Raw genomic sequence first — 24374 nt, 5'->3', positions numbered from 1 at the left:
AATGTTTGCTCCGATATGTTGACTTCTCCTGAATAAAACAACACGTGTGTGAAATTTTGGATGTAATCGGACTACCATTTTCGTTAAGCTGATTAAAACTTCGTCAAGTGTATATAGCTATGCTTCATGTACTGGTGAATGTATGTGACCAACGAGTTAGTTCACAAATTGTTGTGTTTCGTGGGTAACTAAAGTATGTTCTAGCTGAGCATCCTTAGCCAGAGGCAAGCAGACAAGACGTCGATGATATAACGACCTTACGTTTATTGCTGTCTAGTTACACTGGAAAAGGTTTAGAGCTTAAAGCATAACAACAAACAGCACAGTTACACCATGGACGAGTGGTTATAGTATCTTGGCCAATAGTGAAACATTAAATCTGACATTACTATAATTTGGTGGTCAAGTTGTACTTACCCTTTCTACTAGTACATTATGACGGCTTGAAAAGAATTATTGGACTACGAACCCTTGCTTTATACCATCTTTGACTTTTCAAAACGAAAAAAAAATCACTAAAGATTTTGTTCAATAAAAAGGTACGATAGTGACGTAGATATTGAAGCACTAGTGAAATCACATGGGGAACCTTTTTTTTTCACATAATACATATAAAGCTAAGTTAGTTTATAAGAGTTATAAAGTGTTAAATTTCTAAAGCTTCTCTTTTCATTAGAGGAATTCCCAGAAGGACAGCGGTAAGTCTTCGAATTTATTACGCTCAAGTCAGGGCTTCGATTCCTCTCGGTGGACACAGCAGATAGCCTGTTGTGGCTTTGCTATAAGGAACACATACTTATTATAGGAGAATCTTTCCAATGGTAGCTTTGTTAGGCATGTGTGTAATATTTCGGTTCAGTAAGATACCATGTAAACCTTTATGCTATGTACCTCTAAAGTTTCGGCGCAATTACATTAAATAAAGATTTTTCAAGGTTCTAGATTTTTAAGCTTTATGTCTTTGAATTATTTCTTATTTGTTTCGAAGGAAGGAAATTCGCTTTCGAAAATATACACTCGCTGATAACACAGGCCTACGATGGTTTTATTGTTCTGAAGTTTTACATGTTCTACAGTAATTCCGGTACCTAAATCCGAAAATGATATTCATTTTTCTTCACCACGTACAGATTTTCCTCAAAACTTCACATGCATGTTTACATAAGAGAATTATATTCATTGAAATTGGATCACATTTTGCAAAGTTTAAAATGTTGACAACCACTGGCTATAGATGTCGCTATACAAATTACAGCGTAAGAGTCTCATTAATAGTTCAAGAACGCAAACAAATAAACATATAATAAAAAAAATGTTCACTGTAGTAAACGAAATAACAATTTGATATAAGTAGGAGATTTTTCTTTTTATTTGAAAAAAATCCTTATATGATAGAAAAAAGTTATTTTTGAAATCTTTGTAGCTGAATTATGGAAAATTCGTTATTAAAACCAAAGCAAACGTTAAAAAGTTTAAAGTTGTAGGTCTGTGTAATCAGCACAAAAATATCGGTCTGATGCCCATCATAACCTTTGATTATCATCTCTTATATAATAATTTGTAATGTGGTTAAGGCGTTCGAATCGTAATCTGAGGGTCACGGGTTCAAATCCCCGTCACACCAAACATGCTCGCCTTTTCAGCTGTGGGGCGTTATATGTTTCGACTAATCCCACTATTCGTTGGTAAAAGAGTAGTCCATGAGTTGGCGGTGGGTGGTTATGACTACCTGCCTTCCGTTTAGTCTTAAATTGCTAAATTAGGAACGGCTAGCGCAAATAGCCCTCGTGTGACTTTGCGCGAAATTCAAAACCAAACCAAAAACCCCCGCTATGAAATCGTGAGTCTGAGGGCTTATAACGCTAAAAATAAGGTTCAATATATGCAGATAGCCCACTATACAGCTTTGCGCTTAGCGAGAAACAAAATAAAAGTCAAACGATAGCTACTGATTCAATATTTGTAACCGACAAAGTTCCTATTCTTATGGTTTGTAGTTATTAATTGTTATATTTAATTATCTTTTTAAGTGTTTAGGAACTTAATTTGAAAATGTTATAAAATAGATAAATATAGACAAACTGTTTTGAAGAGGAACATATCAAGTCTATTTTAAGAATAAAAACTCGCTCAGGAAATTTAATACTTTTGTTTTGTTGTTTCTCAGCACCTTGCAGTTGTCACAAGTGTTTATTTTCTTTTTTGAGTTGTAACTTTTGAGAAGATGATAAAAGTTACTGCCAGCACATTAGTATTTTTCCTTGCGTTATTTAGTGGGTTTGTAACTTTATAGTAAACCTTGGAATGTTTTCAAGAATCTGTACAAATTTGTAAAGATACACACGTTTTTAGTCACGACATCGCGGCTCATATATTTGTTTTTGAAATTCGCGCAGAGCTACACGAGGGTTATCTGTATTAGCCTTTCCTAATTTAGCAGTTTAAGGCTGGAGGAAAGGCAGCTAGTCCTCATCACCCATCTTGGGCTATTAATTTACAAAGTGGGATTGACCATCACGTTATAACGACATCACGGCTGAAAGAACGAGCATGTTTGGTGTAACGGGGATTTGAACACGCGAACTTTAAATTAAGAGTCGAGTGCCTTAACCACCTGGTCATGCCAGACCCCGGTTTATAGAATGACTCTGAGTTTTAAGTACAAACATTTAGCTGATAGCTCCGTCATCTAATTACAGTTTTGGACTCAGGAGAGGAAACCCTTTCGACTGATCTACTTAACACCGCTCAAGGTTTTATAGATTAATTTGCTCTAATCCGGCCTAAAATAATTTGAATTTGAGGGTTCGCTAGTAGATATTCTGATGAGTAATAAAATCAAATTCGATATACGCACGCTCTACTCTTGGTTTTGCTGACGCACACAAAAAAAAAAAAAAAAAAAAAAGGGGAAGAGCCTCATAGGATTGTTTATTGTTCAAGCTAATTTGGAAGTATTTCAGTACCTTATGACTGTTAAAAAATTACATTATTTTTATGTCAGCTATTGATCGACTTATAACATCTAACTTGATTCTGGTATTGTAGAATCTTTTGAAAGTGTATGAAAATGTTTGTTGAGAAATCATTGTAATGATAATAACAAAAACGTATTTATATGTATTTTAACAAGAACTGGAAGATTATCGTAACAGTCTTTTATGAGTGAAAGAGAATTGCGCATAATCATCTATAGATGCGATGAACACAAGCACACAGGTGATGATTGGCTGGTACTCTTTAGTTAGAATGCTTTCGAACTTCGTGAAGCATAACTAGTTTGATAACACCAGTTTCATTGAAGCACTTAGGTTGGTGACAGTACATTACCTGAAACCGAAATATTTTCTTCTTGATCTTGTAATACACAGTGTGCAAACAGTCATACTTTTGGTTGTTTTAAAGTTTTGAGATGTTTTTTTCTGGTTAAGAACTGATTGTATTATATATCGTGTAAGAATATAATAGGTTTTTAATTCTAATACTATGTAATTTGAAGTCACGTTTAGCACAAAAATACCGTAATTTTTTTCCTCTAATTGCCTGAGACTTATTCTTGATATTTAGAAGGGAAATATGGATTATTGTTGCTGTAATAGCCTGAGATGTATCGTCATTGGTGTAGTATGGCAAATATGAACTATTTTTTTTACTGCAATAGTCTGAGGAGTATCACCACAAATGTAGTTACGGTAAACATAAATACATAAGGTAGCTAACAACTAGAATGTCTTATAAAACGTCAGAACTATGTCTTCAGCTGATTATAAAGCGCTAACATAGAAAAATAGTGAAAAACAAAGTGAAAAGACAAAGAAGTATCAAAATATAAGAAGAGCTTAAACATAGTCGAACATTGTATCTCAGGACGGCTGGTATGGGTATAAAAACTTTTCTAAGGTCATCTTCAGGTTGACAAAGAGCATATTAACAGTGTTTGTAACTGATTGTCTGGATTCATTTTTGTTTCTGCGTGTCATTTAGTCCTTTATATTTCGAGTTTAACATGGCTTCTAGTAGATGTTTCTGTAAATTTTGGATCATGAATAGTCGAACATTGCTAAAACAATTAATTTTAACATTCTTATATCTATACATTTGTTTATTCAAAGTTATTTTCAGTTTAGGTAAAAGAAACGAAAAAAAGAAAGATGTAATCTATAAACATTGAAAGTTCAGGTATCCTGTAATATGTTCATGTAGCGTCTATATTGCTTGTCGCACCATCAGCGTTGAAAACGGCCAATCTTATTATATCTTTTGTAAACGTCATTTTTTACGTCACAACAACTCAAAATTGTGTTCTAGCAACAGTTAAAGAGTTACGTTCCCGGATGTTTTACCAGATGAGTATTTATTAGTTGAAGATATCTACATGTTTGTGAGTTGGAAGATATTCTCCAGAAATTGTTTTAGATAACTTAACATCTTCACAAGGTTGATCCATTAGAATAGAGTGGAAAGGTAAGATATAGGATATTTAATACATCTTATGAATACATATGTTTGTGAGAAACTTGATATTTTTGTGAAAATATATAAAAGATTTATAATTTGTATATGTTTCTAATGTTAATATGCTACTAAATAGAATTTAATACATTTTTCCATAAATCATTCAGCTAAGACATTTAGTAATTTATTTTACATTATTTATAATACACATTTTTGACACTTGGTTTCTTTTGATAAGTATATAACTAAAATGTAAAATATCTTTTTTAACTTTTTTGGATGAGTATGACAGACTGCTTATTACACATATATAAAGATAATTATGTAATGAAATATCAGAGAATAGGAATAGAATAGTTTTTCTTGTAAATATTTTTTTTGATAATCTAAAACAGATTATGGTTTTCTGTTTTAACTTGATTTTCCTTAACTGCCCCTAATTAATGCAAGGTTCAACTTTGCGCTTAACAATAAATAAACAAGAAGAGACACCCTGACTTATAACTGTTTGTACTTCAAAGTCTGATCTAAAGAATCAAGATCTGTTTAATCTAGATAATTACAGCTTAAATAAAAACACTTTGTAAGCAAGTAATGTTACATATTAAACTGTTGCATGAGCTGATTTGTTAATGTTGGATAATCCATAAACTTACTCAGAAATGAGAATTTTATGATTTATTCGACATAAATCAATAACTGTGATAGCTTGAATGTGGTATGTTACCAAAGTTAAGAGAACAGCTGGATGATTAACAATTCTTCAGCACTGAAAACACATTTTTAAAAGAGCTCCAACCCATGTTAGGACTACTTTACCTTGGTTACGTACCTTTAATTGACAATACTTTTTATAGTAGTTTACTATGACACTAAGATTATCAGTTTCTGGCCTAATTATTATTACTATTTTATGACTGGCATTACTCTCTGTATTTAATTAATTAAATCATCGTGATTTATATTTACTAAAACTCTCCCTGATTAGCAAACTAAACTTTCATGACTTCTGAATTATTCGTATTTAAGTGCTCTAACAATTGACTATAGAAAACAATTATTTTGAAGAAGAGAGCTTCTAAATAAATTAATTAAAATAATGATCCAGGTTTATAGTTTCCATGATAAGAAGAATACGTCTTTTACTGCTATTTGTTATGACTTAAAAATTAAAAATTGTTAATTAACTCACTAATCTACTCGAAAGTTAAAAAATGAAGTGTACTGCATTTGCTGCAATCTGTTATTAATGTTCAGGGCATTCTTTTGAAAGAAAGGTTTTGATCGGCTGCATATGAGTTTCGGATTAAAAGAGCGTGAAGGCTCAGTGCTTAACTACTAAAAGTTGTAGAAATGACGTGATCTGGAAAATTGTTTACAATCATGCACTTCCACTGGAAAGGGAAATGAAGCAATAATACGAAGAGAGTGACAGCGATAGATAAATGTCCTTGAATGTACTCTTACTGTAGTGCAATACCTGGTTTAACATAATCTCGATTTTGATGGAACAAATAAAATGTATAATGTAAACAATAATACATATTTTAGGGCAAGTTAAACTGTTAATAAACCTCATTCCAGTAATTTAGAACTATGTACGAATGATAGTAAACAAATAATTTGTACGCATAATTTAAAACACATGATATATGCTGTAAAAACATTAGATAGAAATATAATTGCCCGCGTCAAAGAATCAAAAGTTTTGTTACGTACGTGTAACTTTCGTATCTGCTGAAACAATGTTTATTCGAAATCCATCTGTGATCCGCTACAAGCAAAGAACGTTCTGTTTGTCTTTAAAGTAGTTCTTTAGCAAATTAAATATTAAAAGCTATAGATTACTCAAAAGTTGCTAAAGGCTATGTATGTAAAAAAAGTTAGGTATTCAGCATTTTGATGTGTCGACGTAAAATAAAAAGTGTGGTTAATGCTTTTGACTATCCTTCAGTTTAATTTACATTCACAAGATGGAAAGTACATTTTTTACGTGATTAAAAATTGGTTTTGTTTACTATTTATAAACACCTCATTTCAAATTTCACTTGAGGACTTCGTATTTCAGTTTTACACAGGATAATTTGTTTGCTTGTTTTGAATTTCGCGCAAAGCTATTCGAGGGCTATCTGCGCTAGCCGTCCCTAATTAGTAATGTAAGACTAGAGGGAAGGCAGCTAGTCATCACCACTCCCCACCAAATCTTGGGCTACTCTTTTACCAACGAATACTGGGATTCACCGTCACATTATAACGCTCCCACAGCTGAAAGGGTAAGCATATTTGGTGTGACGGGGATTTGAACTCGCGACCATCAGATCACGAGTGCCTTAACCACCTGGCCATACACAAGACGATACAAAAGCTTTAGTTTGCAGTTAAACGCGAAGCTACATAATTGGTTCTTTGTGAGATACTGATATCAAAATCTGATTTTAGCATTATAAACCCCCGGAATTATCGCTGTTCTTCATGGAGGCATTAACGTTTCTAAAATGCCAAAAGAAAAAAGAATGGTTTTAAGATTTTAAAATGTAGCTATTTTTAATCATAAAATAAAGCTGTTATAATGAACTGTTTACGGCTAGTGTTTTCCTTTATTCTATTTATTGTTCTTTATTCTATTTTAGCTAAAATATACCAAAATATCTGCATAAAACTAAAAAGAGAAAGGACTACTTAAACATGGAACCTGTTATTCACTTCTTCTTCCTCACCGTATTGATGCCATGGGTATGTGTTTTTTTATCTTGTTGAACATTGTATTTTGTATAGAGTTTTAATAATATTTCATATTGTTTTTATGTAATCTTCCTGTTCATGGATACGATCTGCATATAGTTAACAGATAAAAACAAAGATTGAAAGAACTGCCCTAGTTAAAAAAATTTGTCTCAGATTGAATTCTAATTTTTACTAATGTATGACAAAAGTTTGTATCAAAATTAAGACTTCTCTCATTGTTCAAGATATCTTAATATAGAAGTCGTCAAAATAAAGCTTGCAATAAGTCTGTTGTAACAGTTGATATCAGACTTAATTGACTGATATACATTCTCCAACACTGAATATTTTACTGTAAAAGAACTGGTGAAAAGCATTCATACACACACAGTCTGTAAAATGTACGCTTGCTGTAACTTTTATTTTAGGTAGAAATAGATATTGTCAAACTAAAGTTCGAAGTTTTTAACACCAGCTACACAATGTAGTAGTTTTTTGAGCTAGCTTTTCAAGTACTGTTACTCCACTAACAAGAGAAATTCTCTATTGCTTATGGTAAACTGGTCATGTTTTCAAATGCTTTATTGAAAGCGTGGAAAGTGAGAATGGCCGTGGTATTGAGAGTTGTTTCTTGACAACATGAGGAATGAAACTTTGAAATAATAATAAGTTACAGAAAATTCAGAAGTACAAAATAAACTATTAAATAATGACACTAATTTTAACTTTAAATCGTACTCAGTTAAAAATATGTGGAAAAATTAGTCAATCGTTTTGACCATATTTCACTATTTTGTGTAAATTCTATTCAGTTTATCCAAACATGGTTAACTTCTCATGTTTTAAAAGCTATAGTATATTTGACTTCAACAATATAACAGGGAACTAATACGTGTTACTCAGTATGGTGTCAAGAAATGATGCTTTAGACAAATGATGCCAATATTTAAAAAAGAATTACATAATATTGTGGATTATCATAATCAATATTAAGTTTTAAGAATTTAGCTTTCATTCAAAGTCCTAAACGCTAGTGGGTGCGGTTTCATATGAAAAGGGTATGTCAGTATATTACGAGAGTGTCATGAATCAAGACATATTGTCTATTTAAGTAACTGTTAAACTGCTTCGTATGCAAGCTCTGAAAGTTTAAAACTGAAATCATATGCATACATCCTTGATATTACGAATTTCAAAAATTATTTACTTGGAACTATGAAATGTAAAATAGGCCTGAAAATGCAAAGAGAAATAAACAACAAAGTGTATATCAATGTCAACCTAGAATGTATATCTGTATACATATTTAGCCGAACAAATATTTTTTTAAATATAATTTTGTTCAACAAAAATTTGCATTGTATGGACATAAAAGTTGTTTTTACTTCTTGTTTTTAAGAGGATTTATTCATTATTATACTTTTATTGAGAAATAAAATAATGGAAGTGCGTATTAGTGTGTAATAATATTCAATATTTGGAACTGGAATTTTCAATCTGGACGGCAACTTGTTTTATACTAATGACCAGAAGGAAGACAGCCAATCAAAAGCAGCTGCTACTATCAGTGCTTTTCTGTCTCTGAATACACGAAAACAACAACGATTATAAATGTGCGAATCTCTCTTTATTAGATGTTGGAAAATAAAGCTAATCAATTTTTTTTTTTAAATAGAGTTAGTAGGTTTTGAAGTGAATTTCAGCTTCTGTAAATTTTCAATAGTTTTTTTTTTAATGAGTTATTCCCCACTACTTAGCAATCACACTTTTTCTGGCTTCGTTAGGGTTAGTCCGCGATCAGTTGAAGTATATGTAAGTCGTTATTCAAGAAGTTAATCGGTGAAATGTGACAGTTACTTATGCGGTTGGTATTCGTGTGATGGAAATAAAGTCAATTCACGGATGAATGCGTTTGAGACTTTGGATGATAGTGGTTAGTGTAAACTACTAAAACAGCCTAGAAATATAAACTATACAGTTTGCCAGTCAACATTGAATATTGGGAATTTTCCACGATTAATTACAAGCATAAACTATTATGAAACTCGATATCGTTTCCTTCGTTCTTCTTATTGTTCACAGATGGCGCAATAATAAAAATTGAAAAAAGAAAATATTTTACACATTTTATTTGTGTATTGCGAACAATCATTAAATAATTTTAGTGATCAAAGCGAAATAAACAAAAGAATATTAAAACAGTGAAAGTTAGTGAGAAAACTAGAAGAACGTATAGAAATAAATGTTGAGGTACTTTAACTGAAACAAAACATTTGCGTGAAAATAAAACTTCAAGAAACATCTTTGTAAATAAAGGGCGATTCTTAAGTTGGCGTATATCCTGCGAAGTCTTAACTAGACTAAAAAATATCCTATAGGAGTTGAACCAACCACAATTAAATTGACTTAGATTATAATAACTTAATCACTCTAAGTTACACTTGCATTTGTAGTCTCATGGCCAATCATTGTTCATCAAAGTCCACCTAAGAAGTTAAAGTCAGGAACGATCTAGGCTAGCACCATTTGAAAAGATATAACCATATCCAATTATGTGCGATTCATTTAATTTAGAACGCCATGATATTGTTTGAATGTACATTTTAATCAATGATATTAACACTTTTAAACAAGTTTCTGGCTAATATTTTCGTGTAAGTAAACCTGTCTCAAAAGTTGATTATAAACAACACTGAAATCTGCATTATCAGAGAGAAAACGTGTTTCTAGGATAGCTTTTTAATATTTTGTCCCATTCTAAATGTTCTAATGATCGGTGCTTTATCAATGTCTTTTAGAGCACATATATTGGAATCCACGCTGTATTTTTGCGCACTGATAACTTTTACTTTAAGAAAAAATGTGCTTTGGAAACCGATGTGGTCTTCTTTCTTATTCTTGGTAGTCACAGATGGCGCGACAATCAAAGCAGTGTGAATAGGATATTTTGCACTTAAGGGCTTGTTTGTAGAAACATTAACTTTTGCTATCAAAATAATTTTACTTTAGAATAAAATTCTGCTTGTTCTCTTTAGTCAGGAGCTGAAGATAGCTTAAACATTCCCAATGTAGCAAGTGATATTGAACTGGAAGCTTTTAACATCACGCTCAAAAACTTCACCGTCGAATTAAATAATCATAAGCTAGCAGATAAGGTCAGTAGTGCAACTCCTAGGGAAGATCCTGGGTCAGTGAATGAATCAGTTTTTGAGAGCTTTCCTCGTCAACCTTTACATGGAGAGGTGGACAAGCAAAAGTGGGGAGGAAGCCTGCTAACACGAGCAAGAGGATCTTTGTCATCTTATCGGCCAGAGTTCTCTAACATTAACCCTTTTGACTTTTCGTCAAGATACACAAGGAACATGATTAGGGTTAACTGTAAGTGTTTCGTTGTTTGTTTGCGAAAGCGCCACTTAATAAACGTTTCAAATGATAAAAATAAAGAAGAGATAAGAGAACTGTAATATAATAATAACACTTTTTCTTACCAAAATAATGTGTCTTTTTTACATAATTTATTTTCTATAGAAATAAATATGCGTATAGGAATTGTTTGTTTATTATTCTGGTTTTATGTTTAAGATATAAACACGAACACTTGGATGTTTATAGATACTTTACATCTGCCACTACTAAACGTTTACAAATAAAACATTTCACTAGGTTTCAGGAGAATATCGCAATGTGAAGAAATTAGTTTTTTTTATTTAAATAAAAGTTGCAAAATTTACTTAATTTAATTTAAAAAAATAATTTCCCTGTTTGGCTTCATTTTTGGTTAACGTCATGATAAAGATTCTTCCTTTTAGATATCACGGCGGATTGCTATGACAACTACATGAGGATCAACCTTCATTTTAATGGCACTTTCTCCGGGATAGTTTACAGTACTGGATACGTTCACGATCCTGATTGTGTCTATATCAATGGTTCTTACGACAAACGTTATGAATTCTACATTAGACTTAACAGGTGTGGCACCTTGGGGCAGAGAAATGGTGATTACAACAGTTATTTTTTGGAAAACAAAAAGGTACTAAGACATAATCAGTCCTATCAAATGATATGATGAAGTGTGTGTACAAGATGATTAAAATTTCGTTTCAGTTATTACTTTTATATCTGTAATATATTAAATACGTATGTGTTAAAATTCTAAAGCATTCTAATCATGAGTTTGCTCTATACTATAATAGTATAGTATAAGTTTATAGCGCAGTCGTAGAATGATGAACAATTTTTTACACCTTAAAGGGAAGAAGTTCTCTACTGTTTTGTAAGGTATGTTATAATGGTTGATATCTTACAATAAAGACTTCAGCTGCAGAAGGTTTACTTGAATATGTCGAAAACGTCTTTACGAACTCTGGGTATACTTTTCTTCACCTTACTTTCACTTCTGAGCACATTCAAGTCATCACTGTATTACACGATATTATTTTTTTTGCAATTCTTCGAACTCAAATAAAAACCTATCAAATAGGTTTTCACGCATTAAGCTTCCAGATTTGACACACACACACAAACAAAGAAGAGTAAAAACAGAAAGCAAAGAGGCTGCAAAAAACATAGAGTGAGCACTCAAGCATATTTGTGGTCAGTCATTTATCCACAAGAGGCCATACTTGTTAGATGCTCAAAACAATATTTACTTAATTGTATAGATGCATAATGTTTTCGAGCATTTTGAAAAATCGTATCGTTTAACACGATAATAATGTTTAAAGTTTGTTTATAGCATACAATCACCATAGATAACATGCGTACCACGATTTACGTGCAAAATGTCCGGTCTGTACCCAATTTCTTAGCAAGTGTTTTGTAACATTGTTGGAGTTATCGTAATGAGGTTTCTTGGCTATCTTTACATAATTCATCTTCTACTTTCAACTTTACTAGCATAAAATGTTTGAAACATATTCTCGCATATTTTCTTGACTTTCTAAATAGTTCGCTTCTTGTACGTATGTTTCTTTAACATAAGTATTATGTAGTCTAGTTTGTCAACACGTCAAGATTTATATTTTAATGTTATATACTTTGGCTTATCGCTATATTAAGATGTATACTCTAGTACTACCTACTCTGGATAATCAATACCTCTGCATTTGTACTTTATACACCGGCTTACAATGCGCCAAGACTTACACTTTAGTACTATATACGTTGGCTTATCAGTACGTTCAAATTTATAATTTAATGCTTATATACCCTTCCTTATCAATAAGCAAAACTTATAATTTAGTGCTATGTACTCTGACTATTCAATACGTCAATATATGCACTTTAGTGGCATTTATTCTGGCCTATTAATATTTCAGAAATTACACTTAATTGCTATATGCTCTGGCCTATCAGTATAAGAAGGATTATATTTTAGTTAGATATTTATTGACTTATTAATATGTCATGTTTTATAATTACGTGTTACGTACTCTAGCTTATCAATGTGTTAGAATTTGTTTGTTTGTTTTGAATTTCGCTCAAAGCTACACGAGGGCTATCTGCGCTAGCCGTCCCTAATTTAGCAGTATAAGACTAGAGGGAAGGCAGCTAGTCATCATCACTCACCACCCACTCTTGGGCTACACTTTTACCAATGAATAGTGGGATTCACATTATAACGCCCACATGGCTCAAAGAACGAGCATATTTGGTGTAGCAGGGATTCGAACCCGCGACCCTCGGATTACGAGTGGAGTATCTTTACCACCTGGCCATGTAGAATTTATTTTTACATTTAGATACTATGTGCATTGTCCTATCAGAATACCTAAATATCTATTTTAATATTTGTGTTATATGCACTGGCTTTAAATTCTTTAGTTGAACCGATTAACCAACAAAGATCACAAAAAATACGATAGCGATTACAGAGAAAATAATCTACAGATTTTATAGGTTTTAGTTTCGTTCTGGCGTGGTAATGTGGTATATGCAACCGACAGGTAGTTAGATCTTTGTTGAACAACCAAACGCCAGATAGATGTGGATGCTCAAAGCGAAATGAAATGATGGAAGAAACACAAGTTTATTTATTGTATATTGTTTGTTTTGTTATTATGCTCTGTCCACCACGAGTATCAAAATCGGTTTGGATGTATATGATAAACAAGAGCCCATTTGTACGTGAATAAGACTTAATGTGTGCGTGTGTGTTTTATTATAGCAAAGCCACATCGAGCTATCTGCCGAGACCACTGGGAGGAATGGAACCCCTGATTTTAGCGTTGTAAATCCGTAGACTTACCGCTGTACGAGCAGGGAACAAAAAACTTTATATACATAAAACAAAAATCCTGATTAGAGTAGAAAAGGAACTGAAATTAACACTAGAATCAGACTTGAAAAAAAAGGAGGGGACTTTCTTCAACGTTTCCCACAGTAACATCCACTATAGTTCAACAATGAAACACAGTAACATCCACTATAGTTCAACAATGAAACACAGTAACCTCCTATGAAGATTATGTCATTTCTTCAAAGATGGACACAGTAACCTCCTTAGACGACCGTATCACTTCGCCATCGCTGGTCACCCTGGAGATATTGAAGTAACATTATATTTTGTTGGCCTTATCATACAAACCTAAGAAAGCTTTCAAGAAGTCGGTCACAGGTGTTCTAGTTCTTATTTCTATACTCTGAACTAGGACGTAACACAGATTTTGAATACATGGGTTTATATATATTGCTTTAGTGAAACCAATATTACAAATAGAATAGTTATTTAATTTGCATTTGAATTCATTTAAAATTAATCAGCGATGCAATTAAACGTATCAGTAGAATTAAGAATCATTGAACTGAATTAATAATTATTGTATTTCCAACATGTGGTTTGTTTACTCCCGTTATTCTTGTCAAAAGTATACATTATTTTTGGCTTGTCGAGGTAGATTCCATGCTCACAAACTCACTATTATAATTAATTATTGATTAATCGTATCATAACTGTAAAGTAATAACCAACGAATGTTGTATTACGTAATGCCGAACTTACATATTTAGTGTAATAAAATATAAGTTTGAAATTACGTACAACAATGTTCGTTGGTTATTGATACCTAGCTTAGAACTGATAGACTAGAAGGAAAGCAGCCAACTATTTGAATGGTGTAATTGAATAGTTGAATAAGGTGTCACCCTTATAACGTATGTAAGGGTCAACATTGTGGAGGACGATTTAGCGACAATGGAACTCTTGGATTTTTAGTCCGGTGTTGTACCACTATGCCACACGCTCTGCCCAAGAGAAGGTGAAGATAAAAATAAACAATCTATTTAAGCGAAGGAGAGAAATAATTAATTTAGGTCAATCATCACAACAGGTATAAGGTACTCCAGATTTTTAAGGATGGAAAGATATAATAAGTAGTATTTCAGTGTGTGTTTTTCTTACAGCAGTGCCACATCAAGCTATCTGCTTTGCCCACCGAGTGGAATCGAATCCCTGATTTTAGCAATTTAAATTCGTTTTCTTTTTGCACTAGCCATCCATAATTTAACAGTGTAAAGCTGGGAGAGGGTAGCTAGTCATAACCATTCACCATCAACTCTTTGACTATTCGAACACGTGACCCTCAGATTATGAGTCGAGCGCCCTAACCACCTAACTATGCTGTGCCCCACCGATTTCAAATTAATAAGGATTAAAAGATATAAGGTAGTATTTTAGACTCTTAAGGGTAATCTGAACTAAAATATTAATGTTGTATTGGTTAAAAATTAGGCTTACTTGCACCATTGTCTTTATATAGCCTTTGTGTTTTGCGAATAGCACTCTAACGAGTACATGTGGAACACCATCACTGTTCAGTATAACTCTGTCATCGAGGAAGAGTGGGACGAAAATTTCCGAGTTACGTGTGAATATGGCTACGATTATCGGAAAACGGTTACGTTTCCTTTGGTGAACGTTGAGTAAGTACAGAATGAAAAAATAAACAAACAGTACATTTGTGAGTATCAGTAAAGAGTAGAAAGTAATTAGGAAAATATTATACTGTTTTTAATTAACTGCGTTATTTGAACTAGAATAAGTTATTTTTTTAACGTTTCTTTTGACTGTGTAATCAAAATATTCCATAGTAATCGAATGATGAATCTTAGTCGAGGACTTTGTTACTATAGTTATTATGTTTTTAAATTAGAAATTCAATCGTTGTAAACGACTGGACATTAATTTACCCTTTTCGTCCTTGTAACGTGGTTACAAGGAACATTTCCTTCATTATCATTAATGTGGTTACATCAGATATGCTTATATTAAATCACTCTGCTTCAGTTAACCATGGTCAGTTCTTTTCCGAGTAGCTCTGTTTTTCTTTTGATATCAGTGAAAGTATAGCAAACTTATTTTCCTTTACATTGTTGGTTGGATCCAAAAATCAGTAGGACGGCTGCATCAGTGCAAATCCATTTATTACGCGGTCAAAACTGTTGATTTTTATATCACAAGTTTCATGTGCACGTTGTATATAGGTTACTTAATTTAAACTCAGGTTTCCTATAAAATATGACTTGTTCTTTTCGTTTATTAAATGCTTCGTGTTTTTTTTTTTTCTGTTATTTATAGGGCGAATACTGGCAACCCTGTTGTGTTCACTCTAACCCCACCCGTGTGCTATATGGAGATCAAGGAAGGCTTTAATGTCAGAGGTCATCCAATAAATAAACCAGTCAGTGTGGGAGATCCACTGACTTTGATAGTTCAAATGAAGAGTGAAAACAGTTAGGTTTCGTAATGTTAACCTTAAACACAGACTAATAATATTTGGTGACAGAGCAACCTGACACCAACTATAAGAGATTACTGCTTTATCTGTAAATCTGATTTTAGAATTAAGAAGATAACTTTAAATTCTTCTACTACTGCTACCTTGACAAAAAAGTACTAGGCCTAAATCATTTATAAACGCTTATTTAAATTTACCTATTAAGATAATGTTGTTGTTATGGGTATAAAGAAACAGTCTTATTGAGATCTGATAAAAAATCAAAAGAAAACAAAAAAATATGAGCGTTTAATGAAAACTCGAAGTACAATTTGTGAAAGTGATGAGAACCTGCGCCGGATAAGCCTAAGTCTCATTTTTATTATTGTTATCTCTGCAATGTCCTTCTCATGTTTGAAATAGTTTAATTAAAAAATAGCAATAAAATGCATAGATTGTTTATAGATTCAAGTGGAGAAATCAACAGCAGGCCATTAGTCAATTCCAGGTCCGCAATAGTTTTATTGTCTTTTACGTGCTCTTCAGTAAATTCTGTTCGCTGAATCCGAAAACGATATCCATTTTTCTCTATCATGTACAGATGTTTTACAAAACGTCCTACGTACTTTTACTGAAGGTAATCATTTTCATGGAAATAGGGTCATATTTTGTTATGTTTAAAATACTGACAACCACTGGCTATGGATTTCTCTAGACCAATGGCGATGTGAGAACTTTATCAATCGTTCTAGGACCCAAACATAAACATAATAATAATAAAAATGTTTATTGTGATTAATGAAATAATAATTTGATCTAAGAGTTTTTTGTTCACGATTTGTAAAAAAATGTACGTGATTAAAAAAAAATATTATTTTCGAAATCTACGTTGCTAAATTAGAAAATTCGTCATTAAAACCAAAACAACTTTTATGAAGTTTAAATTCGTAGGCTTGGGTAATTCATAGAATAATCAGCAAAAACTATTCATCTCGCTTTTCAAAAATTTATGTCTTTCCAGAATTCAAGATTGTAACATGACAATCAAGCTGTCGTTGTTTCTGTAAGTTAGCAAAAGCACAAGCACTTATTTGTGTGAAATGTTTAGTAACAACTCAAACAAATACCGTAATTATCCCTAAATAATTTGCCAAAAGCATTGAAGTTTGTGTTTTTCTCATAGCAAAGCTACATCGCGATATCTGCTTTGTCCACTGTCAATGTCTGCGTTAGACATTAGGGTAGCAGTTTACTAGAACGTTGTATTCGCGATATCTTCTTTGTCCACTGAGGGGGAAACGAATCCCTGATTTTAGTAATGTAAATCCGTAGACTAACCGATGTCTCAGCGGTGGACATATTTAAGTTAATTCTAACGTATGCACTTATTATTTTTTTACGCAATAACACTAAGAAAGTAACGTCAAGTAAAATATTTTTTAACGCTTGATATGTTAATTAAAGAAAGGGAAAAATACGTGAACATTACTTATGAATCGTAACGAGAAGAAAGCGAGGAAAACTGTTTACTGCGCAACAAATAGGGTAAGGAATTCTTTAAAATTTGGTTATCCACACACTGAAACATCTAAAAATACGAGTTAAATATCTGGTAAAATGAAGAATATTTATTTCGTACGTCAAGTAAAAAGTGATGAAACTATCTCGTGTCGTAAACATAAGAAAACCTGAAAGTAATACTTAATACTAGCTGATAGAACTTTTGGTTGCTAGCGAGTTGATGTGTTCAGCCTCTTTGGGTGGAAAATAAATTACTTCTTTTGTGTGAAAGTAATGAGTGTTAGTCGCTTTACTGCAATATTAGCATTGAAGATAAGTTCAAAAGGTCGTCGTTGCGTGGCAACGTAAAACGCTTGATCGCTGTCAATGTCTGCGTTAGACATTAGGGTAGCAGTTTACTAGAACGTTGTACTCGGGTTAGCGTCCTTCAAGGTGGGTGAACAGCCTTCTTAATTTCTGGTTATTGACATTACTCTTTTTATGGGTTGAAAGGAAAAACAGGCTACATATAAATGTTGCCACGTGGTTTCGTACGAGCATTCACGTGAAACCCTAGTCTTTTTTTTTTACTAGAAAAAAGGTATGGATATACTTGGGATAATTGTCACTTATTCATTATAGAGGTCACGGAGGTTGAATACACTACAGAAGAAATTAATCTAAACAAGTGGACCCCTAACGATAAATGGAACTGTCTGATTCAAACTATTGTCTTTGTTGTTATTTGCTAAGATACGTTATTCTTCAGGTACTCATATCAAGTCTGTATAATGTGACATTCACATGTGTCACGGAGCTTGTCCAGTAAGTTATTCTGTTATATTACTCGAGCAGTGCTAACAAACTTGTTCTTGTCTCATTCAACGTTTTAAGACTGACTAAAAACGTTTAAATCTGTTCCTTGGAAGAACGTTAAGGGAAATCTCTAGTTTTCTGATAATCCACGTTTACTTTAGCGAGAATTTCGACAGTTACCGAGATGAGACTCATTTTCTGAAAATATCCTTAGTTCGAAGCACGCGGGCTGATTGGCGAGAAATAAAAAGCATCAAACCAAATGTTTTACGAATAGAAAATGTACTGAAACAAAACGCATAAAAAAGTAAGTTTGAGGTAATTAAATACCCTGCATTTTTCTTTTTGTCATTTAACAACATCTTTCTTTGATTAAAACTGTAAACCAATCATAATTCGTGTATGATTATGTAGTCTATGTGATAACTTGTATGAGGAGTAAACAACCATTTCTTTTTATGTTATTTCCCTTAACTTTCACATACAGAAATATCACTTAACAAAAGGTTTTCTCATGACTCAATTCAAACATTGTTAAACTTTGGTTTCAAATAGATTCAGCAATTCAAATTCAAATGACTTAACACAATTACGTTTCAAAATTAAAAATGTTTATGTTTTATTTAACTATTTTTTGCAGAAATAACACACATTAGTAATTTTAGAAGCTTTGTGCCAAACGTTCAGGCCCGGCATGGCCTAGCGCGTAAGGCGTGCGACTCGTAATCCGAGGGTCGCGGGTTCGCGCCCGCGTCGCGCTAAACATGCTCGCCCTTCCAGCCGTGGGGGTGTATAATGTGACGGTCAATCCCACTATTCGTTGGTAAAGAGTAGCCCAAGAGTTGGCGGTGGGTGGTGATGACTAGCAGCCTTTCCTCTAATCTTACACTGCTAAATTAGGGACGGCTAGCACAGATAGCCCTCGAGTAGCTTTGTGCGAAATTCCCAAACAAACAAACAAACAAGCCAAACGTCCACTTATTAACTTAATGTGAAACCCCAAAACTTGTTCTCTACAGAAGTAGAAAAGAAGTAACCAATTTCCTGTTCATACCTTTCTTTTAGTACCATACTTACCTGAAATTTTATTACTAGCCTTACTTAAAACAGCTTAAATCAATCGTTTGAGCTAAAGCTTCAGAGTTGCTCAACTCGTACTAAATTTCGTGCTATTATAATATTTCAGTACCTAAAATATTCAATACCTTCAGATAATAATGTGTACCAGTAATTAATGAATATTAATAAAAATGTAGTGTTTTTATTTATTAAATATCACAAATAAAAGTAATTTTAATCTACAAAGTTCCTTTTGTTAAATGTGTTATTATGATCCGCTTTTGGACTACTAGAATACATTGCAAAACATATAATTCATCATAATTTTTATTTACTGAGCGATACATATTTTGTGGTTTATAATTTGTCAACTTTTCTAAAACGAATCCATTTCTAGTTCCTAAGTGTGTGTATATATTATTCATTATACATATATATATATATAGGGTTAAAATAGGCCAAGCGTGCGACTCGTAATCTGAGGGTCGCGAGTTCGCATCCCCATCGTACCAAACATGCTCGTCCTTTTAGCCGTGGGGGCGTTATAATGTGACGGTCAATCCCACTATTCGTTGGTAAAAGAGTAGCCCAAGAGTGCGGTGGGTGGTGATGACTAGCTCCCTTCCCTGTAGTCTTACACTGCTAAATTACGGACGGCTAGCACAGATAACCCTCGAGTAGCTTTGTGCGAAATTCAAAAAACAAAAAACATGGTTAAAATATTTTACAAATAAACATTTATGTTTTGCCCACTTCGCTTGCTTTTTTGATTTAGCGCAAGGCTACATAATGTGTTCTATCCACCCTGGAGAATCGAACCACAGGTTTAACATTGTAAATCTATAAACACGCCGCTTATCCAGTAGTAAACTGTTTGGTCAACATTATTTCGCGATATTTAGTTTTTAATTGTTACTTAATTCGTCTTAATTTGATATGATTTTAGGAATACTTGTTTTATAATAGGATTGTCTATTAGAATAAAACGTTTTATCAGTTAATTTAGGGAAGTATTAAATTTGTTGTTCACTAATTGTATAAAGAGCTAGAGAATAAATGTCTGTTTCCTTTTTTAAAAAAAACAACATTCGAGTTTATCTTGTAATTCTCTTTACTAACCTTACAATATTTACATGTTCTCTGTTAATAGGCGATCAGAAATAATTTGGAGGCTTATACAATTTATGAATGAATGAAATTATTAGAAATAAATGTTTACAGTGATATTTTTGGATATTTATGAATAAAATAATACCTAAAATAATATTTTTACCGCTAAGAATTTGTGGACATTCACAAACTATCTGTATTTTAACTGATGTGAAATTCAAACAGTTAAAATTGAAACGTTCTTATGAAATATTTCTATGGACATGGTAATGAAATATATATGTTTGTTTTATGAAATATTAGCATAAAATTTTAAACTATTTGTATAAAAATTGTTTAAAAAGTTACTTCAATATTTCTTGTCTTTTTATCAAGTTAATCTTAACTTCAGCAATTGTTATATTTTATATTCTGTTATTCTTAACTTCAAAAATTTGTTGTTTTTTCTATCGTGTTGCCGCTCAATGGTATGTCTTATAATGCTAGAAACCGAGTTTCGATACCTGTGGTGAGCAGAGCACAAATAGCCCATCGTGTAACTTTGTACATAATTACAAACAAACAATTTATCGTGTTAGTCTTAATTTCAACAGTGACTATCTTTTATGTCGTTTCAGTCACAGCGATGCTACTGGAGAACTCTAAAGAAACGATCAGCTGATATTTTGAAGCCTAAACCCACAACTTTACCTGTTTTAGAAAGCATCAGTTTGTTTCAAGCTTTGGAAGTGCAACAAGAGAAAAGTCGAGTCGGTTCAAGGGATCGAGAGAATAAAGGTTATTTTATAAGAAGTTATTTTCACATCTTACTCATGTCATGATATTAAGTCATAAGTTTTGTCATCTGTAAATAGACAAATTACATAAAATATAAGATATTTTAAAGTAAGCAAAATATTTAACGCTTCTGAATGTTGTGTTGTATTTTTCATAATTTATATTTTTAAGTATTTCTGTATTATATGCACTAAGATGGCGATCCTACCGGTATTAACATATTTGAATATCTTTTGGTAGCCATCACCTTAAAAATTCAACTAATGCTTGTTTATTTAGATGGTACACTCCTGGCCAAAATCTTACGGCCAATGAACATAAAGAAAACATATGCATTTTGCGTTGTTAGACTCAACCACTAATTTGAGTAGAGTTTCGAAAGATGAAAATAAGAAAAGGGAAAAAATATAAAAACAAATATTTTTTAGCATTTAATAGGGAAAATATGAACACTATAAAATTAGCCTAAATATTAGCTGGTCGAAAGTTTAAGACCATACTGAAACGAAGCGTTAATCGGTAAACGTGTAACTAAATTTAGTAATTTGTGTTCAAACATTAGCGTTGTCAAATCTCCCACTGACATCTCCTATGTTACATTGGGTAAAAACATGGCAAAGGCTAAAAAGTTGACAGAGTTTGAACGTAGCAGAATTGTTAAGCAGCGAAAGCAAGGTCTCTTTCAACGTGCCATCGCTGGTGAGATAGGTGGAAGTAAAATGGCTGTTGCAAATTTATTAAAAGACCCTGAGAGATACGGAGCGAGAATTTCATGTAGTCGGCCCAAGAAAATTTCCCCGGCGTTGAGCAGGAGGATTCGAAGGGTTGTCCGGAAGATATCAGCCGATCGTCGAACCAGATTAAGGCCCTTACGGACGCAGAATGCAGCTCAAGAACAATAAGATGGCATCTACGAAAGAAAGGCTTTAAAAACCGTAAACGTCTTCAAAGGCCACGCCTCTTTCCACACCACGAAACAGCTCGGTTAAACTTTACTGAGAAGCACCAAACATGAAACGTAGAAAAGTGGACAAAGATTTTGTTCTCTAACGAGAAACACTTTAACCTGGATGGTCCAGATGGCTTCCAACGTTACTGGTACAATAAGGATATCCCACTGGAGTTATTTTCTATATGAAACAGTGGATTAGGTTCCATCATAATCTGGGGTGCTTTCTCCATCCATGGAACAATGGAGCTTCAGGTTATACAGGGGCGTCAAACAGCAGCTGGCTACATTGGCATGTTGGAGAGAGCATCCTTGTTGACTGAAAGCCCTTCCTTGTGTGGAAATGACTGGATCTTTCAGCAGGACAACGCTGCAATTTACAATGCCCGCAGGATAAAGGACTTTTTCATGGCGAATAAGGTGATTCTTTTGGACCATCCAGCGTGTTCGCCTGAACTGGACCCCATTGAAAATGTTTGGGGGTGGATGGCAAGGGAAGTCTATAGAAATGGACGTCAATTCAAACAGTGCATGATCTTCGTGAAGCCATCTTCACCACTTGGAATAACATTTCAGCCAGCTTTCTGCAAACGCTTATATCTACCATGCCAAAGCGAATGTTTGAAGTTATTCGCAATGACGACCGTGCAACTCACTACTGAGATCTCCTGTTGGGCATTTCCTACCCTGTTTAGGACTTCGTTTTGGTATGGTCTTAAACTTTTGACCAGCTAGTATTTAAGCTAATTTCATAATGTTCACATTTTCCCTATTAAAGGCTAAAAAAGTTTTTTTATTTTCCCTTTTCTTATTTTTATCTTTCGAAGCTCTACTCAAATAAGTGGTTGAGTCTAACAACGCAAAATGCATATTTTTTCTTTATGTTCATTGGCCTTAAGATTTTGGCCAGCGGTGTATATTGTGCAAAATACTTCTTAAAAATGTAAACAAGACTCCGAAATAATGTAGTTTGTGTAAGATAGGCTATTGCAAGTGTTAGGCATAAAGTAGAAACCTCTTAAATATTATTGTTATTCTGAAAGTTTAAACTGAGAAAAAAGTGTAATAGTTGAGTTACACGTTAGCTGGTCACGAGCTAAAAATAAAACTCTGTGTTTCTTTATCATCTGAAATGCCACTTTTCATTGTTTCTTTGCCACTGTAGACGTTACTTTCTTGCGATAACGTCCTGTTATAGGAAATGTCTACATAAACTTAGTGTATTATTAAAATGTAAAACAGTTAAAAATAATTTTAACGCATGGGTCTCATCGAGTGTTCTATATTATTCTCAATTTTTATTGTATTCTTAAATTATGTATATCATTATAAACCTATTCATTCTGTGTGAAAATATACATGGTAAGCCACGTGTTTTAGTGAACTAATTTCTATTTACATGAAAACTTTTATCTTTACTCTAGGAGGCTATAAGGATGGAAGAGTCATATGTCTACAGAAGATAGGTTTTGCAGCTCTTTTGAGTGGTTTGATGTTTGCTTTCATGCTGACCTCTGGATTGACAATTTTTTTATGTTTGCGCTTGCGCAGAGTTAAAAATTCTATTGAAAAACAGCCGATTAAAATGAAAGATCCGTGCTTACATCGCCTACAAAAATTAGATAAATGATATTCTCAGCTACAGCGAACAACTTGAAATTTTGTGAAAATGAGGCATAGAGTGTTTCTTTTCTTCCTTAATATTTTGTTTCTCGGTAACTTAATTTTCAACTTGAACATATTATACCAATTGTTTTAAAAAGGTGGCTAAGAATTATTAAAGGGTTTGGTGAAAAAGAGTTTTCGACTGCTAACTATGTAAAAAACACAACTGATATAAATGGAGTAAACTAATAAGAACAGGAAATTAAATGAATGAAGGTTGCACTGAATTAATGATATACTGAATGAAAATTGCACTGAGTTAATGGTATCTTGAAACGAATGAAAGTTGTAATGAATTTATGATATCTTGAAATGAATGAAAGATTCACTGAATTAATGATATACTGAATGAAAATGAATGAAAATTGCACTGAATTAATGGTATCTTGAAACGAATGAAAGTTGTAATGAATTAATGATATCTTGAAATGAATGAAAGATTCACTGAATTAATGATATACTGAATGAAAATGAATGAAAATTGCACTGAATTAATGGTATCTTGAAACGAATGAAAGTTGTAATGAATTAATGATATCTTGAAATGAATGAAAGATTCACTGAACTAATGCTATCCTGAAACGAATGAAAGTTGCACAGAA

General features: G+C 32.9%; 2 protein-coding genes across 3 annotated transcripts; both read left to right on the top strand.

Moving 5' to 3' along the window:
- Window positions 1-4359: 4359 nt before the first annotated feature.
- Window positions 4360-16010, top strand: LOC143231482 (uncharacterized). 2 transcript variants are annotated; one of them, XM_076466018.1, is made up of 6 exons: window positions 4360-4464; window positions 7086-7188; window positions 10215-10557; window positions 10989-11212; window positions 14960-15102; window positions 15758-16009. In XM_076466018.1, exons 2-6 carry the CDS (start codon window positions 7141-7143, stop codon window positions 15915-15917), a joined length of 918 nt encoding a protein of 305 aa, XP_076322133.1. In that variant the 5' UTR covers window positions 4360-4464; window positions 7086-7140; the 3' UTR covers window positions 15918-16009. The 2 variants fall into 2 exon arrangements, with proteins under 2 accessions (XP_076322133.1, XP_076322134.1); XM_076466019.1 differs by lacking the exon at window positions 4360-4464 and having other exon boundaries at window positions 7051-7188; window positions 15758-16010.
- A 2182-nt stretch (window positions 16011-18192) lies between these two features.
- LOC143231481 (uncharacterized) lies at window positions 18193-23872 on the top strand. The gene is made up of 3 exons (XM_076466017.1): window positions 18193-18221; window positions 20999-21158; window positions 23532-23872. The coding sequence occupies exons 1-3, from the start codon at window positions 18201-18203 to the stop codon at window positions 23735-23737; spliced, it is 387 nt and encodes a 128-aa protein (XP_076322132.1). The 5' UTR covers window positions 18193-18200; the 3' UTR covers window positions 23738-23872.
- The last annotated feature ends 502 nt before the right edge of the window (window positions 23873-24374 follow it).

The sequence above is a fragment of the Tachypleus tridentatus genome, chromosome 11 (assembly GCF_004210375.1).
Source record: "Tachypleus tridentatus isolate NWPU-2018 chromosome 11, ASM421037v1, whole genome shotgun sequence".
NCBI classification, from domain to species: domain Eukaryota; kingdom Metazoa; phylum Arthropoda; class Merostomata; order Xiphosura; family Limulidae; genus Tachypleus; species Tachypleus tridentatus.
This window is presented reverse-complemented; position numbering and strand designations above follow the sequence as displayed.

Coding starts and splice junctions, on each gene's coding strand:
- LOC143231482 (XM_076466019.1), top strand. CDS start 7,141: ATGGAACCTGTTATTCACTTCTTCTTCCTCACCGTATTGATGCCATGG. Junction 7,189..10,214: donor TCACCGTATTGATGCCATGG/GTATGTGTTTTT, acceptor TGTTCTCTTTAG/TCAGGAGCTGAAGATAGCTT. Junction 15,103..15,757: donor TTTCCTTTGGTGAACGTTGA/GTAAGTACAGAA, acceptor TGTTATTTATAG/GGCGAATACTGGCAACCCTG.
- LOC143231481 (XM_076466017.1), top strand. CDS start 18,201: ATGTGTCACGGAGCTTGTCCA. Junction 18,222..20,998: donor TGTGTCACGGAGCTTGTCCA/GTAAGTTATTCT, acceptor ATGTCGTTTCAG/TCACAGCGATGCTACTGGAG. Junction 21,159..23,531: donor AAGGGATCGAGAGAATAAAG/GTTATTTTATAA, acceptor TCTTTACTCTAG/GAGGCTATAAGGATGGAAGA.